Genomic DNA, 16,546 nt, shown 5'->3' on the forward strand with positions numbered 1-16,546 from the left:
TTTAGTGTAGACTGGCTCCCTTTCAGCCCAGAGGAAGGGGACATAAAGAGCTGCTGCCGCTGGGCTTAGGGACTGACTGATGCCGACCCACAAAAACTGCCCTTTTGTTCATCTGCGGAGTCCTCTGGCAACTGGTGATACAATCTAGGTTCCAAGAGATTATCCAAACTTTAACTATTTTCAAGACAAAAGTATCACAGTATCATTATGCACCTTGTTCCATTGCTGCTAGGGAAGTGCTTCCTAATGTTTAAACTGATACCTCTCTTCTTATCAGGCAAACCATTATCTATTTAAAACTATTGTTTTTATCATGAGGCCGGGCAGGGGACTTGAAGGGAGGTCATAGACCATAGCAAACACACAGTTCTTGCTTTTGCATATTAGAACAGGCAAGTCCTTTAATAGAAGTGTTGGTGTTTGGGCACAAATACCAAAAAAGGTTTTCCTCCACATAAAAGATAAAATTATCTATCTACCTACCTACTTACCTACCTACCTACCTACCTATCTAACACACCTTTTAACCACCCCATACGCAAGTCCCTGGGGGGTTCACAACCTAAAAACACAACAATCAAAACATCAACATAATTAAAAGTTTAGTAAACTATGTCACACAGACCCCAGGTCCATCTAGCTCAGTATTGTCTAATACAGGCAGCAGCAGCTTTCCAGCCTTGCAGTCAGGGATCTTTCCCCAGCCTTCTCTCCCCCATGCAAAGAGCTTTGCAGCAAGGTTCTTAAATGTCTAGCTGGCAACGAGTGCTAAAAACAGTGGGACAAGATCATTGCAGCTAATTCAACCCCATTGGCTTAAATGGGACTTAAGTGTGGTTACCTTTAGTTGGATCAGGACCCTGTGCTTTGCTTTTGTAATGAAAGGTTGGCAAGAAGACAGAGAGGGTGCCCTTTGCAGTCCTTGTATAAGCAGTTCCAGATGACTACAGTGCTTGCAAGTTGCAACAGCAACCATTGTACTTTTGCAGGTGTCAATTTGGGCTGATTCAATGTGCCAGACACCCACATGTCAGATATCGAGCCAGGTGCCATTCTCATTGCTGCTAGTCCAAATGAACTGGAACGATCTAAATCAATGGACAGCACAACAGCCATAGCCCTGAACCCAATTACCGACTGTAGTGTCATTCCAAATATCCACATGAAGAAATATCTCTCCTTCGTGCTTCCTGTGTTGACACTCTAGTGGTTGGAGGAGCTGCTGTCTTGGAAGTATGATATTTCAGGAGTCAAAGACTATGACTTGTACCCCAGAATCAGCCCTTCTGTTTACGTAGGATGAAGCACCCCAACTCTGGCAGCACAATTAAGGGTCCTCTCAAAATCAGTTAATGGTCAATTTCTGACTTTAATAAATAAATAAATAAATAAATCTCTTTATTAAAACAAATTTACAATGCTAAATAACATTGATCCAAACACAAACAGCAAAATACAACAAACCCCGATACATCAATCCATCCAAACTCTAATCTAAGATAGGAACACAACCATAATCCCCCCCCTCAATTAGTGTAAAGAATAAGACCTGACCGAATTACATAAAAAGCATTGAGGCTATTCTCGTGAGTGTGCAAAACCCGCCCAGTTTTTCACGCTCATGAGAACCACCGGGCTCGATGGCAAGCCCAGTGGCTCCATAGTGGCAAGCCTGCCAAAGTAGCCCCCCTAGTTAAATGAGACCTCATTTTTAAAATCATGTGTCAGCTGTGGCTGCTTGTAGCTGCAGTGGGCATACTCAGGGGGGAGGGGGTTCCCAGTAATGCACCGCATATTATTGGGGGTTTGGGGGGGCGCTGCACAGCAGCGCTTCCCCACACCCAACCCCCAAAGCTGCTGGGCAAGCTGCAGGTGGTCCCCAGGAGAGCCACGCCACTCGTCTGGGTGGGTGATCCGCCCGCCCGCCCGCCCAGGGAACTGCTTCTGATAGTCTGCAGGGAAGGTAAGTAAAACCCTCCTTCCCTGCAGATAGCCCGCTAGCTCTTCACATGAATAGTGTGAAGAGCTTCATTATTTGTAGTCTGGTTTGAACGGGACCAAATAATATGGGTTAGCTTTTCTGAAATCGCAATACGCCATAAGTTCTTGTACCAGATATCCATCAACATGGTTTGATTTTTCCAATGTTTGGCTATAGTTAACCGGTTACTGGTTACCATATACACAATTTTTTTTTGATGTCACATCTGTATTGACTCCAGAAAACACATTTACTAACACAAGCTGGGGGCATAATCCTATTTTCTGACTTGAATACTATACTTTTGTCGCCATAGTGGGGCAGCTTTGGATTTTCAGTCCCAGGCATTAAAGTGTCTTGCACCATTTCTGCTTGTGCCATGCATTTTAATGACATAAGGAACAGATGTTGGGTTTTGCTGGTGATAGTGGTGAATCAGGCCACCTACCCTTTTTGTCCACAGTATGAAGGTTTTATACCTTTTCTGCTTTTGCTTTTTCTGCATTGGGAAACTAACAATGAATGATGTTTTGTCATTGGAGGGAAATCTGTTTTCATTCCAGTTGTGAAAAATATCATAGGAATCGGTGTTTGGGGGTTGGTTTTGGGGTGGTGTGTGTGTGTGTGTGTGTGTGTGTGTGTGTGTGTGTGTGTGTGTGTTTTGGAAGGCCTCCTTTTTGGCTGTGGATCAAGCCTAATGTGCATCTTAATGAGAACTGACAGTGTTCTTCTCCGCTGCCAGGCACTGAACTTCACCAGTTTTATGCACTGTGTCAGAACAAACCATTAGACCGCCAGCAGGGTTTTTCATGAAATATGTTTTCTGAGTTACTGTCTCTCATAGGCCAAGGGAGAATCAAGTTTGTGGTACTGTACCACAAAAAAAAGTTTCCTTTACCTTGCAGAAGGTTGCTTGGAAAAGGCCACTGGTTTAAGATTAAAAAAAAAAATAGAATAGACTCTTAAACAAAATCATTTTGTTTCACATTTTCCTGATTAAAAGACATTCTAGCTGAAGCGTAATGGTGATTTGACTTTGGGTCTTTCCTACAAGTTCAGTAGATCAGTGTAATAAATGCATATTTGTGACTCGTTTTTTGCATGTGGCCTTTTAGTTCTTCCCTCAACTTTGCATTTCTTTTTCCGAGATAACACATTTTTCCAACCACTAGATGCTCTGGTTTTTTGTACATGGAGAAAATACCATATTTTCTCCATACAGCTCATCTGTTGCTATTGTGGTTGCTATGATTGCCTAAGAAGGCCCAATTTTACATATAATATGATTGTGTTAGTGTCATGGGCATCTATTAGGTAATCTCTGTGATATCGTTGCAGGGAGCCTACTGTAAAAAGCCAATGTGAATGTGATATAACAGAGTGTCCAACTTGGGCTGGGATCACTTGCATTCAAACCCCTGCTCAGCAGCCATGAAGCTTATTGGTTTATCTTGGGCCAGTCACTATGACGTCTATCTACCTCATAGGATAGGCCAAAATGAAGAAAAACCTATGCAGGTTGTTCTGAGCTTCTTGTAAGAAGGATGGGACAGAAATGCAATTAGTGATGAACATAATAACACTCCAGTCAACTAAAATATATCAATAATTCTTTGAGAGCAGCTCCCTCTCCCATACAACTCTAGTGCTGGGGTGCTGATCTGCCCTAAATTGTGTAAAGTGGTTAATTTGGATTTCTTACTTCTAATCCATTGTCACATGATACGTTTGCTTGGCTATGCAGAGAATCCCAACATCTTAAAGTCACCGATAACATCAGGGCACGGATATTTTTGCTCACAACTCTGCTTTTACATGCTACTGCCCCAGGTGATGACAAAAGAAGCAAATAAGAGCTCTGGATTGCTGAGGTGCCTTTTTCTCCCTTTTAATTCACAGGTCCTCTTCTGTTGTTCAAACAAGCACACAGTTAAAGGAAGGTCCATCTACCAAGACAAACTTCAAATGTTAAAAAGCCCTATATGTATCCTGACTGATATAGTTTAGTTCAGAAAAACAGCACAAGATTATTGTTTTCTGCATTTCCCATGAGAAACAAGTTGGTCCTTTAAAAACAGCCCTTATATACATAATCAGTCATCCTGAACAGGAGATCTTGAATTTTTGTTTTCATAATAGGATGCTGGAGCAGAAGGTGCGGGTGCCTATCACATTTTTAATTTCTGTAGAAATAATAGTAGTGGATCTTATAATTCAGATATTCCTAGATCTGCATTCCGAACAGAAGATGGGAAATTCTAGAACTGCTTCCACTGCTATGTGATTCATTGTCTATAGAACTTAATTGTGTGTGTGTTGTGGGGAGGATGCTTTCTCTGCAGTGAGTAATCTGATCAACATAGCCTCATTGTTCAATCATGAGTTATTTTTTCACTCATATAAAGTATGTGTGAATGTCTCCTGAACTCTTATTGCAAATTTCTCTGAATAGACAGGTGCATGGATTTAGCTATTTGTGCCTGCCTAAATAATAGCACTATTTTCTAGGTGTATATAGTAATAACAAATGTTACAGCAATAACATTTCCAGTCTGAAGGTATAACATTATGAAGGAGATCTTAGAAAACTGGGTTGCTTGGGCTACATATTAAATAATATGAAACCAGGGGTGGTGGGGAGAGAGAGAGAGAATGAATGAATGAATGAACTCAAACTGCTGCTGTTCACTTTTCTAGGTCATCCTCGCTTTTTCAACCAGCTTTCTACAGGACTAGATATCATTGGCTTGGCTGGGGAATGGCTGACATCCACTGCTAATACAAACATGTAAGGACCCTCTTACTTTTCTCATTGTCATATATGCCAGGAATCAAAGCATTATTATTCTTTACAAACACAGGTTCTGTAACTGAGCTCCAAAAGGTGCTTATAATATCTCACAAGGTCAGGGCCAAGATACAATAGATACCTTTGAAAACATAAATGAAGAACTGTGCATTCAAGCATAGGGTGTCAGTAATGGTGGTGCATCACGGAGTATTTAAAATTGTATAATATGATGTAGCACATAAGTCATGGCAAAAGGTTCATAGAATGTCTACCCAATTGATGCCCACATCAATGGAGAGAACAGATCTGCAGGCACATTCCTTGGAGGCAGCCCACATGTGTGGGGACTTTGTGTGTGTACAGTGCTTCACAAAGGAAACTAAATGAGGCAGGCCTGAGTATCTTGACACTTTTGTAAAAAGTATGGAAGTTAGAAACATTTAGGGCCACTTCACACGAGCATTTTAACAAATGGCAGCCAACTGAAAGAGCCTAGCCCATGCTGACTTCCATCAGCTTCGGTCGGTGCCAAGCTCCTCGGGTCCATGAGCTACCAGAGGCTTGAACACTACAGCCTAAGCTGACACAGGTTAATGTAATTGCCAGTTAGGCTTTCCCCGTTCCTGCCACATGTAGAAATGGCCACATGTAGAAATATTTCTGGGGAAAGTTAAGATGTTAAGGATCCCAGAGTCATTTTGTGCAGGAACTAGGGTTGCCATGTTCAAGCTTCCCAAATCCGGGTGGCCTAATTTCCATATTGCACAAATTATGCTGCAACTAATTTGCATTTTTATTTATGTATTTATTTGACAGATTTGTATACTTTTCCCTTTCTCTCTCCTCCCATGTGATCTGATGCAGAGTAAAATCCAGGCAATCTGGGCAGCGCATTTGAAATCCATGTAAATCTAAGTGGAATTTATTTAGCAGCTGGGTGGAGGAGCCAAAATCCGGGGACTACCCTAAATTGGCAACCCTAACAGGGACAGACGTATGAATACATGCATCATAATCCTGATGAAATGTCAGCATTGAAAAGCTGCCATTGTTATTTTAAGCCAGCAGAGGGCTTTCATATGTTTATCCTAGTGAAGTTCCCATGTTAGAAAATCATTCAAGTGAGCCAAACCCTGAACAATGACAGAATAATTGGTTAGCCTAATTCTGTTCCATTTCCTCCTCCTTGGGGTCACATACAAAAGAAGAATTAAGAGTATGCAGGCATGTAGATGCATCCATTTGGGGTTTTGTGGCAAGGCTACCCAAGGTGGAAACTAGGGTTTGGAGAATTGCTATTAACTACTGGCTGAAGATTCATTTGCAGCCAGTAGGTTTAATACCTTTCTTTCTTGCTATCTCTCCCCCCACCCGCCCGCTGTCCCTCTTGGTCTGAAAGGATAGTCAACAAACTGGTGTCAATAGGGTTAGACCCTGAATATTTGTTGGAGTTGGGCCTCCAGGGTGCAAAGGCTCTGGTTTACCAATGTCTTCTGGATACTGAGCTACAAAATAAGACTACCCTTCTCCCAAAACTGTATAGACCTTTAAAATCATGGCTAGGATTTTCTACTGCTCCATATTTATCTAGTATCACCTTCTCCAAACGTTGCTGGGCCTTTTCTAGAGCTCGTTTTAACGCATTGCCTTCTGCATTACTTTATGGCAGATTCCATTATTGGCCAATAGAAGTACGAATTTGCCCTTGTAGCTCTAATGAAATTGAGACGGTTGCTCATATCCTGCTTCACTGTGAATTGTATAAAGAGGTTAGGGAATGCTTAATTATACCCTTATTATCACGACGTTTTGGTTGCTGTCGAAGCAATATTCCTAATGATCTGTTAGTGAATTTTCTTCTTGAAGAGAAGGATGCTGATATTTCTTACCAGTGGCAAAGTTTTGCTACATTGCTAGCAGAATCCGGAGTATATTGATGTAGGGTGAGTCTTGTGGGATTATTTGAGTGTATCATGTGATTTGTTTTTGCTTTGTATTTATTTGTCTTGCTGGTCAATGGACCGAATAAAGATGATCGATTGATTGTGGCAAAGCAGCCGCTAGGCTATATTGGGCCAGACACATGAGAAAAGGGAGCAGTGCCACAGTCAGCACTGGCTGGAGCCCAGGTGCTGCCTGAGCCGAGTCCTGGCCATGCCTCTGACGCTGACATCAGCAGCGATGGAGAAGACCAGGCACATGTGTCCTGGGGTTGGGCCAGAACCACCTCCCACGCGCTCTCTCCACCCTCCCTGGTTGCCTCAGGGATGGGTTTGAAGTTGCAGGTTGAGATCCTTTCTCCTTCCACCTGCAGCTCAAACCCATCCCTGTGGCGATTAGGAAGGGTAGAGGGAGCAGGTGGGGAGGTGGTGGTGCTGATCCTGCCCCCAGCACACATGCCTGATCCTGCCCCCAACACACATGCCTGATCCTCCTCATCACTATGGGGAGGATCAGCTAGCTGAGCAAAGAGACACCTTTAAAAAGTAGTGACTCTCTTCTGTTAAGCAGGGGGAGAGCAACCGGCCCTATCCAACCTCCAGTGGCTGTTGCTGGTGTCTACCTTGTTTCTTTTTTAGTTTGTGAGCCCTTTGGGGACAGGGGACCATCTTATTTATGTATTTTTCCTATGTGAACCACTTTCACAACTTTGGTTGAAGAGCAGTATATAAATATAAAGGATATTTGCCCAGTTACCCCTGCTAACTGGGCAAAGAGGCACCTTTTACCGTGGTGATTCTCTTTATTTAGCAGGGGGAGAGTAACTGCCCCTCTCCACCCCCAGCACAGTCCCTCCAGTGACTGTTGCTGGTGTCTGTCTTATGTTTCTTTTTAGATTGTGAGTCCTTTGGGGGCAGGGAGCCATCTTATTTATTTATTATTTCTCTGTGTAAACCATCCTGAGCCATTTTTGGAAGGGCAGTATAGAAATCGAATTATTATTATTATTAATAATAATGATAATGATAATAATAATAATAATATGTGGATGGATTTTAAACTACAGAATGGGTGGAGAGGGAGGGAGGAAGAAGAAGTTCTTTGCTTGCCACCCAACCTGTAGCTTAAAATCCATCCCCATGGAGATGGGGGAAGGACTTTGGTGCTACCAGCCCTGAGGTGGCCCCTGGGTGGTGAGGGGCGGGGCAGGATCCCCACACTCACCACCCCTTGACACACCTGAGCCTGAGGTGGTTGCCTCACCTCACCTCATGAACAAGCCGCCCCTGGTCATGGTGTCCCATGGTATAGTTTAAAGCATGGGAGGCCAGCACAGGTGGCGGAGGGGAGGGAAGTGTTGGGAAGGGAGAACCAGCAGTCCAAAATATCCACAAGAGAAAGATGATTTACCAAAGGGCTGCTAGAACTATATCTCAGCACAGGAATGGTAAGTCGGGGTAGGAGATGTTCACAAAAGCACACACACACTTTAGGAAATTAGATTAGTGCTCCGGCTCCTAACCTACTTGGAGGCACATCCTGGGAGATTTCATGGAAGAACTGGTTCACCCAGGGCCAGCCTTAGGGGTGGCAAGCTGGGTGATCACTCAGGGCGCCTACCTGAAGAGGGTGCTGCTGAGCTGAGCTTTGCCACTGGCTGTTTGTTGCAGTGAGCTAGGGAGGAAAAGGGCAGACGCTGGAAGCTGCAGAAGGCCTGTGAGTCTTCAGTGGGATCCCAGAATTGGAGCAGAAGAGCACTGGCAGTATTACTGAGAGGCAGCTCAGGGCCTATTTCATGGGCATTGCTGGGGAAGTCTGGACTGGGAGTGGACTGGGAAGCCTGGGAACAGCAGCGGAGCCTCTTATATTGCTGGGTTTTTCAATCCTGCACAACTCATGCATTTTGACTACACTGATGAACTAACCATGGGCGGAGCATGGGGCGGGGACCAAAGGCAAACCTTGCCCAGGCCACCATTTATCCTAGGGCCCCTGGATCTTTTGGGGGGTTCTGAATTTTTATCCCCCAGTTAATGAGCAGAGCCCTAAAGAAGCTACCCACTCCAGTTACAGAGTAGTTTGCAGAGTTTAGTTGTTACAGCTGTTTAGAGAAGACACATGGAGATTCTTGTGGAATAAAATACTAAGTAGATTTATTGGTGAAGTACACTTTGGATAGGAAAGACCTACTCCTATCTACAGAACTACAGACTGAATAGGTAGGGGGGGAGAGAGAGAAGTTTCCATCTGCTCTCTAAGAGGAAAGGAAGGGATTCTGACTCAGCACAGGAAATACCTGATAAGTCATATTGAGGATCATAGAGTAGAGGCAGATAGAACAGTTAGAGAGACCCTTACTCACTATCTCTACTCCCAATGCCCCTAGTGGTCACTAGGATATTTGGTGCAAAAGGTGATGCATTGGAACTCCAACAGGATCCACCTCTAGCTCTAGCCCTGGCTCCTTAGAGAGGCCCATTTCCAATTCCCACATCAAGAATGTAAACTGTGGAATCAACTCTCATTAGGATGCAAATGCACCCATCCTTATGACAGCTCAAGGTTTATTTCTGTCTGTCTCCGAAGTTGGCTTGTGCATATTGGAACCTATCTTTTTTTGTTTAAGGTTTTTAAATAGAATCCCCCTGTTCAGTCAGAGGATTTGGGAGCAGACAGTATGCTGACTACAGTCCTGTTGGATTACCAGAATCTCTCTCTTCTGGACAAGGCTCCCCCATCCTCACCCGAATTCACTCCTGACTGGAGTGTGCCAGTCCACATATTCACTGGATTTAACCTGACCTCCCTGCAGGCTATCAGGGACCAGGACAGACAGGGCTTTGTTTTTCTCTGAAGGGAGGCTGCGGGTTCTGGCTTAGCCTGAGTTATGTCTGGGGTTTAAAAAAAATTCTCTATTTCCAGCAGCTTTTGAAAAAAAAACTCTGGGGCTTCTGCTTTCTCCAAAGGTGTTGATGGAGGTGCTGATGGCTATGCGAAGGAGGAGCTGATGGCTATGAGAATGGTCTTTCAGATACCCCAGGCATAGAGCCATGTGTGAAAAACCTCCTGGCACAGCAAAACACTCCTGACAGTGGAACTGCTCTAGAGAATGTAGAGTTGTAGTCAAGGCCACAAGGTGGTTCTTCTTCTTCCACTGCAATCCATTTACATTGGGCTTAATGAGAAAAAGAGGACTAGATTTTTGTTTTTACATGCCTCTTATCAGTTGCAGAATGGATTAAGGACCATAAAATTGAAAAATAATAGTATCGTCTGAGGCATTGCCCTTACTGTCATGCTTTGAAAGAGTGCAAAGGAGGACTGGGTGAACAATGACATCTGTTATTTTGTAATTTATTAAATGCCATTATCCTTTCTATTACTGTGGAAAGAGTTAAAATGAGGTTCAAGGTGATTGTCGGCATCATCCTACAACAACAAGGACTACTTTTTCCTCCCTCAACAAAAGGGCTGGAAAGCAAATGTGAGAAAAACCTCTAGGCATTTTGAAATTGTGTATCGATTTGCATGGGCTTCAGAAAGTGTGACATGAGAGGAGTCCAAATACTCATCAGCCAATAGCTGGCAGGTTTCTACTTCAGCATGTGATTAGATATAGTGGATGTGTGATGGCTGCATCCACAAGCAGTGGAACGTATTTGGAAAGTGAGTTTGATACACCGTAGGGTGACAATGCAGGGTGGAGTTCGCCTGCAAATTGCACAAGGAAGGAGCTGTCGCACTATCCATTGAAAATGCTCTGGGGAGTGTGAGTGGGTATTTGCCTCATGGGCTGCCATACATGCTCATAAAGCAAGTTTAGCAACAGGGACCCACAAAACTGAAGAGTCAAACTCTATTCTAGGAGGAGAGTTGCACCATCATTGGTTTCAATGGAACCAAGACTTAACTCATCGTGACTTTTCCCTCCAATGCTGCTGCTTAAGACTGCAAAGCAATCTCCCCAAGCCCTCATTTGTACTCAGAAATACTCAGAGAAATATTATATGTTGGGGGCTGTTAATTTTACCCCCAGTAGGTAAACAGCAGAGCACGAAGGAAGAGAGCTCACACTCCAGTTACAAAGTAGGTAGCAGAGGATGGTTTAGTTGTTGCAGCTATTTAGAGAAAACACAGGGAGATTCTTGTGGAACTAAACACTAAGTATTTATTGGTTAAGTACATTTGGATAGGAAAGTCCTAATCCTAATCTAAAGGACTACATAATGAGTAGGTAAGGAGAGAGAGAGAGATGTTTCCATCTGCTCTTTAAGAGGAAAGGAAAGATCATGACTAAGCACATGAAGTGCTGAAGAGTCAGATCAGGGGTCATAGAGTAGGGACAGATAAGGAGACCCTGACTCATTGTCTCTACTCCCAATGCCCCTAGTGGTCATTAGGATAGTTGGTGCAAAAAGTCGATGTACTGGAACTCCATCTCCAACACATGGTTTCAGTGGAAGCAGGACTTAATTCATTGTGTCTTTTCCCTCCAATGCTGCTGCAAAGCAATCGTCCCAAGCCCCAAATTGTACTCAGAAATACTCAGAGAAATATTATATAAAGGGGACATGATCCAGCCAGTTGAAACATTTTACATCCCCTTGGTTTCAAGGAGAGAGCACATATGTCACTTTCCCCCATCAACATTGGGGAGACCTCAAAGTTATATTGTGCCCCCTAATTTTAATAATTATTCTTGTTATTTTATTTTACATTTTAGAGGCTAGGGGCTCCACAAAAGCCCAGGAAAGTTCATGTAACTGAGTGAAAATAAACGTTCATTTAAAATTGTTTTATATCCTACCTTCTTGTCCAAAGGTAACTTAAAATGGCGTACAAGTCATGACCATTAAAACAATCAGGATAAAAGAAGTAGCCAGCGCCAGCAAAGTTACCCTCTCTTCATGCAGCAATGTGCTGTCATTTTCTATGCCATTATACTATTGTTTCATTTTTTAAAAAATTGTTCTTTCAATGCACTGTGAAGTCTCAACTGATCTCTACTTTAAAAGAACTTAAAATAAAAGGATGAGTGGATGAATAAGAGCGCAACTGTTGCCTACAGCAAAGCTATCATCCCTTCCTTTATTGGGGTGTATGTGTGCAATTGCTATTGCTGGCATTTGTTGTATTTACGGAAAACCCATTGAACATGAACCAGCTGAAGCAAAGCATTTTTACATCTCACTGACTTTCAATAGCAGTGTTACGCACATACTGTAATTTCCTCCATTGAAATTAATGGGACTTAAAAGTGCTTAATGAAGGCGGGATCATGCTCATTTTCTTTACGCATCTGAAAAGGTCCCTTAAAACTCTTGGAATCCTAACAAAGCTAATGGGGTTGGCCAAACTGCCATATGTTAGAAAATACTTTCTTAACACAATGAGATTATGCTTAGGGATTTTGAAGATGTTTAATAGGAACAATATAGTAATAAAACAATGGATTTTATTACATATTGTTAAAATATTTTACATATTTTATTAAAGGGTTTGCCCCTCCTAAAAATATCCTGCTAACAAATATGGATCTGAAGAATTGATTTCTCACTAATATGTTTTTATATGCAGAAGCACTGAATGACATCCTGACTAACACAGCGTAGATTTGTCTACATTGCAGAGAACATCTCTACTACCGCAGCATCCACATGCACAGTGAGGAGAGGTGAATTTTGCCAGCCTCCTCTGACTCTCTAAGTGCCCTGTGTCACCCAAAAATATGTCTCCAAGGGTCACACAGCCTCCAGGGACACATTTTCAGTGGCACAGGGCACTTACAGAGGCAGAGGAGATCAGCAAAATTTGTCCTCTCCCTGCTGCATCTCCAACTCTGCATACTTTGGAAAACTCTCCACAGGGTGCACCCATTCTGCATTAGTCAGGATGTCAGCCATTGACTGCATACTGTTATAATCAGGCATGGGATGCATACTGTTATAATCTCCCTCCAAGCACCACAGTTAAAACAACAAGGTGCTTTCTAGCCGCCTAAGACCAATATTGTGTATGTTAAGGCTAGAACTCAGTTTAAAACATCTAAATCATCTAAAGTTTAAGAAATCAAATCTGCATTGATTTGCATATGAATAAACATAATAATTAGATGATATACACATGAGTAGTATAGCAGGCCCCTTCTTAGAAGAGGCATCCTTATCTTTGGGAGACAGAAAGGGAATACTGCTTCTCAGATGACATCACCCACCCACAATGTTTGTTGGTACTTTTATTTAAAACCATCTGCCCAATTAACCTGTAACATTTTTCTCAACCAAAATAATGTTAATCAGTTTGGACATTCTGTGCTGTGCTCTGCACATGTGCTAGTTCCATGTAACTCCTTACCCCACTGGTGCTGCTAGCGAGGGCGGAGAGGCTCTGTCATCGTTACTAAGGATTGCGTCATCACTGCAGTGACAAGCCTCCTACTATAGGGGAGCCTCTTGGATTTGTGGGGTGGTGCACGGAATGTAAGCAATGCTGATTAACTGAGTAAGCAGCATGGCAGAAGAATCTCTCTCTCTATTTCTCTAAGGCATACCCATCGCTAATCCCATGCATGGCATTTCCCGTAAGAGTTCACAAGCAAGCTCCCGGCAGGGGGAGAGGAAAGCGGCGGTGCTGGCAGACAGGCTTGTGAGTGAGGTGGGAAACAAAACGGCGGGGGAGGGGGAGCAAATGGCGACAGCGGGCAGGGAAGAAAATGGCAGCAGCGATGGGCAAAGAATTATTGGACTGGATTATGTAGCATATCCTGGATATATAGGTATGTGGTACCAGGGAGATGCTTCTTTTTGCTCTGGTCCCAGTGGAAGATACAACTTTTCTTCATTATTTTGGACTTTTACCAATGATCACATGCTCCTTGTACCCATTGGGAAGATTCCTGCAATTCATGTGTGGTGATTTGTAATATGCACTGGCTCATCATGCACCCAGACCCCAAAATATGTACAAGTGCCAGTTTTTCTTCTTCTTCTTCACAAAGCCTGATAATGGATGTTATGGCATTTGAACACAGAGAGCCTATGTCCATAGGCAGTCAAGGTCCAGTACTCTGAACCATATGGACAAAGACAATATCAATTTGAAAAAGGTCTCTAAAGCGTCATAGGAACTGTTTCTCCCCTAATTCCTTCAGTAGAAAGTTAGATCATTAGTTGGGCATGGGAAATGCTCTCTCAGGGTTTTACCTTGTTGGAATTTCCTCCCTCAGTTTCAGTCTCTATGAACATGTTCAATAGATGTAACCAACTATGAACTAGTAGTTGTTTAAGCTGTTTGTGTCTTGGGCGCTTTCCAGGCTAGCTGCTCATCATCAGCAAAATGCCTCCGTTTGGGCAAGTAGCATTTGGAATGTAAACAGCAGGGAGAGCAGTCTCACAGCAACGAACAACCCGAAAAAACAGCAACTTTTTCACACTGGATATACGACGTCCTTGCTCTATGTCACAGCGATTAAATTCGCAGCAAGGCATTGGAAATGTGAACGGCACCCTGCTGTCCGCATAGGGGCTGCGGTGTCACGATGCAGGAAATGTGGAAGCACACTTCCGAGATACGTCTTGACCCCATTGTAGGGTCTAGTCTGGAAAGTGGCTTTGATGTACTATAATCAGAGACAGATTAGTATTTCATGGGCTTTGGCCCAAAGAACCTTAGGTTCTGCATCATCAAAAGAAATGGCATGAATTGCAAGAACCCTAATGTTAACTAAAAAGAGTCTGGAGACACCTAAAAATATTGATTGTGGCATAAGTATTGGTGTCCCAAGAACTTTAACAAGACTGCCCCCAGCAGTCCTTTCGTGAGGCAAGGTGAGGAGCTTGCCTCAAGTGATGAATCCTTAGGGTGCCAGCAGGGCATCAAAATGCCTCCCACCACTACTATTGGAGCAGCTCTTCAGGGCCAGTCTGACCCTTGCAAGCTTTGCAGAGAGTGACTCTTCTCATACTTCTTGCGAAGCTTGCAAGAAGCTCAAAGAGAAAAGGAGGCAGCTGGCAACCTTAGCTCCTCCCTGCCCCCCACATCCCTTGCAAGTCAAGCTTGCATGGTTGGTTTTGAAAGAGGGCTGGTTGGCCACCACCAGCCAGGGTCATGAGAGGCAACATTGGATGCCTTGTCTTCCGGGCCGGCTCCCTCCCACCCACCCCAAAATGTTACCATGGAACCATATTGGAACCGGCTGGACACTTTTACAAGCTCAGTTTAAAAACAAACAAACCCTCATAGCTCGTATTTCCCTGAGGCCACTCCATAAAGCCAAGTGTTCAGATAAAGATCTGAATGGCCCACTGTGGTCCCAGCTGTTCCTCGCCATAAGTGCTTTGAGACCTTTTGAGAAATCAGTGTTACCATTTCTTTAAAATCCCATTGCAGCGTTTCTCTTTTCAAGCTTAGAAGATACTCAGAAACACATTACAGATACTCAAACTCCAATCCAAAATGCACTGAAGCTAATGGAAGAACTCCTACCAGCTTCAGTGAGCCTTGGTATAGACTCCCAAATTAATGACTTGGACTGTGGCAGGCATTTTCTGGGCTGTGGTTGGCTGACGAATGGATATGCAGTGTTTATATTAAAAGTACCATCATTGGACCATCACTTCACTTCTTGTATATTGTATAATGGAGCCTATTCCAGTTATTTGACTGCTGTCTATGGGACTATGTAGGTTTAAACATAGCCTAGCTAACTGGGTTCTGGGTCATCTTCTTTTTCTGTTCTTTCTCACGCATCAGCATGTTAAAACAACAACAACTCAGATTCCAGATTTTTTGTCTGGTTTTTTATTCCAAGACTGGGAAATGAACTTGACTCAGAATAACTGACAAAAAGGAAAACAAAATGATCCGAATAGTAAACTGAGTTTAATAAGGCTTTTGTGTTAAGGAACTCCTGCCAAAGGGAATTGGCTTCCCAGGGCCAGACTCTTGGCCAGGATTCCTTTGGAGTAGATTTTAAAACCATAGCCCAGAAGTCCTTGGAATACCCTAGATTTTATGTAAAGCTTATTTCTACTCCATTCTAAATGAATCCCCCCCCCAAGTAAAGTTGTGCCTTCAAGTCAGTGTCAACTCCTGGTGACCACAGAGCCATGTAGTTTTCTTTGGTAGAATATAGGAGGGGTTTACCACTGCCCCCTCCTGCACAGTATGAGATGATGCCTTTCAGCATCTTCCTATATTGCTGCTGCCTGATATAGGCGTTGCCCATATTCTGGAAAACATAACAACAGGGATTCGAACCAGCAACCTCTTTGCTCATTAGGCAAGTCATTTCCTCATTGTGCCATTAGGTGGCTCTATCTTTCTCCAGTACTTGAGATAACAATGTTCTTAGACTGCACATAACACATTCTTAGGAGTTAGAATGCAGCTTTTAACAAGACCTCAGAAACTTTCTCAACTCATTATGAAAAACATGGGCTGTTGCCTGAGAAGCAACGATACAGTATAATTAAAAGCAGGCACACCATCAGAAATGTTGTCATGACAGGGCCTAAGGGGAAAGGGAATGATTGCAGAATAGCCAAAATATAATACAGAACTACAGGTAGTTTAATAGGTTTCAAGGGATTTAATTGAATTACTTTTTAGTGAGTGGTTGGGTAGAATACCACCTGCACACTTTTCCTTATAACTACAAGTATGAGCTGGAAAGTTAATTTTAAGAGTTAATTTTCTAAAGAATGAATGCTTAAAATCTGGAGAAGGGGCATGTTCTACATAGCCTCTGTAGTGATGACCTTGATGAAAAACTGTATTCTGTGCCAAGGGTTATATCTTACAAACTGGTGGAGTAACCTTGTTGCCCCAGCACT

The 16,546-nt window shown here is 43.1% G+C and overlaps 1 protein-coding gene across 5 annotated transcripts in view; it reads left to right on the top strand.

Annotated features, from left to right (window-relative positions):
• The window catches only part of GAD1 (glutamate decarboxylase 1), an 81,204-nt gene that overhangs the window by 35,606 nt on the left and 29,052 nt on the right, over nucleotides 1–16,546 (top strand). For 4 of the 5 annotated variants that reach the window (XM_053265492.1, XM_053265478.1, XM_053265486.1 and 1 more), the window contains one exon: nucleotides 4,679–4,769. In XM_053265492.1, coding sequence (XP_053121467.1) covers nucleotides 4,679–4,769 — 91 coding nt within the window. Of the gene's footprint in view, nucleotides 1–4,678; nucleotides 4,774–16,546 lie in introns of those variants that run through there. The other variant, XM_053265502.1, reaches the window with a different exon arrangement.

Source organism: Hemicordylus capensis, chromosome 1 (assembly GCF_027244095.1).
Source record: "Hemicordylus capensis ecotype Gifberg chromosome 1, rHemCap1.1.pri, whole genome shotgun sequence".
Taxonomy (NCBI): domain Eukaryota; kingdom Metazoa; phylum Chordata; class Lepidosauria; order Squamata; family Cordylidae; genus Hemicordylus; species Hemicordylus capensis.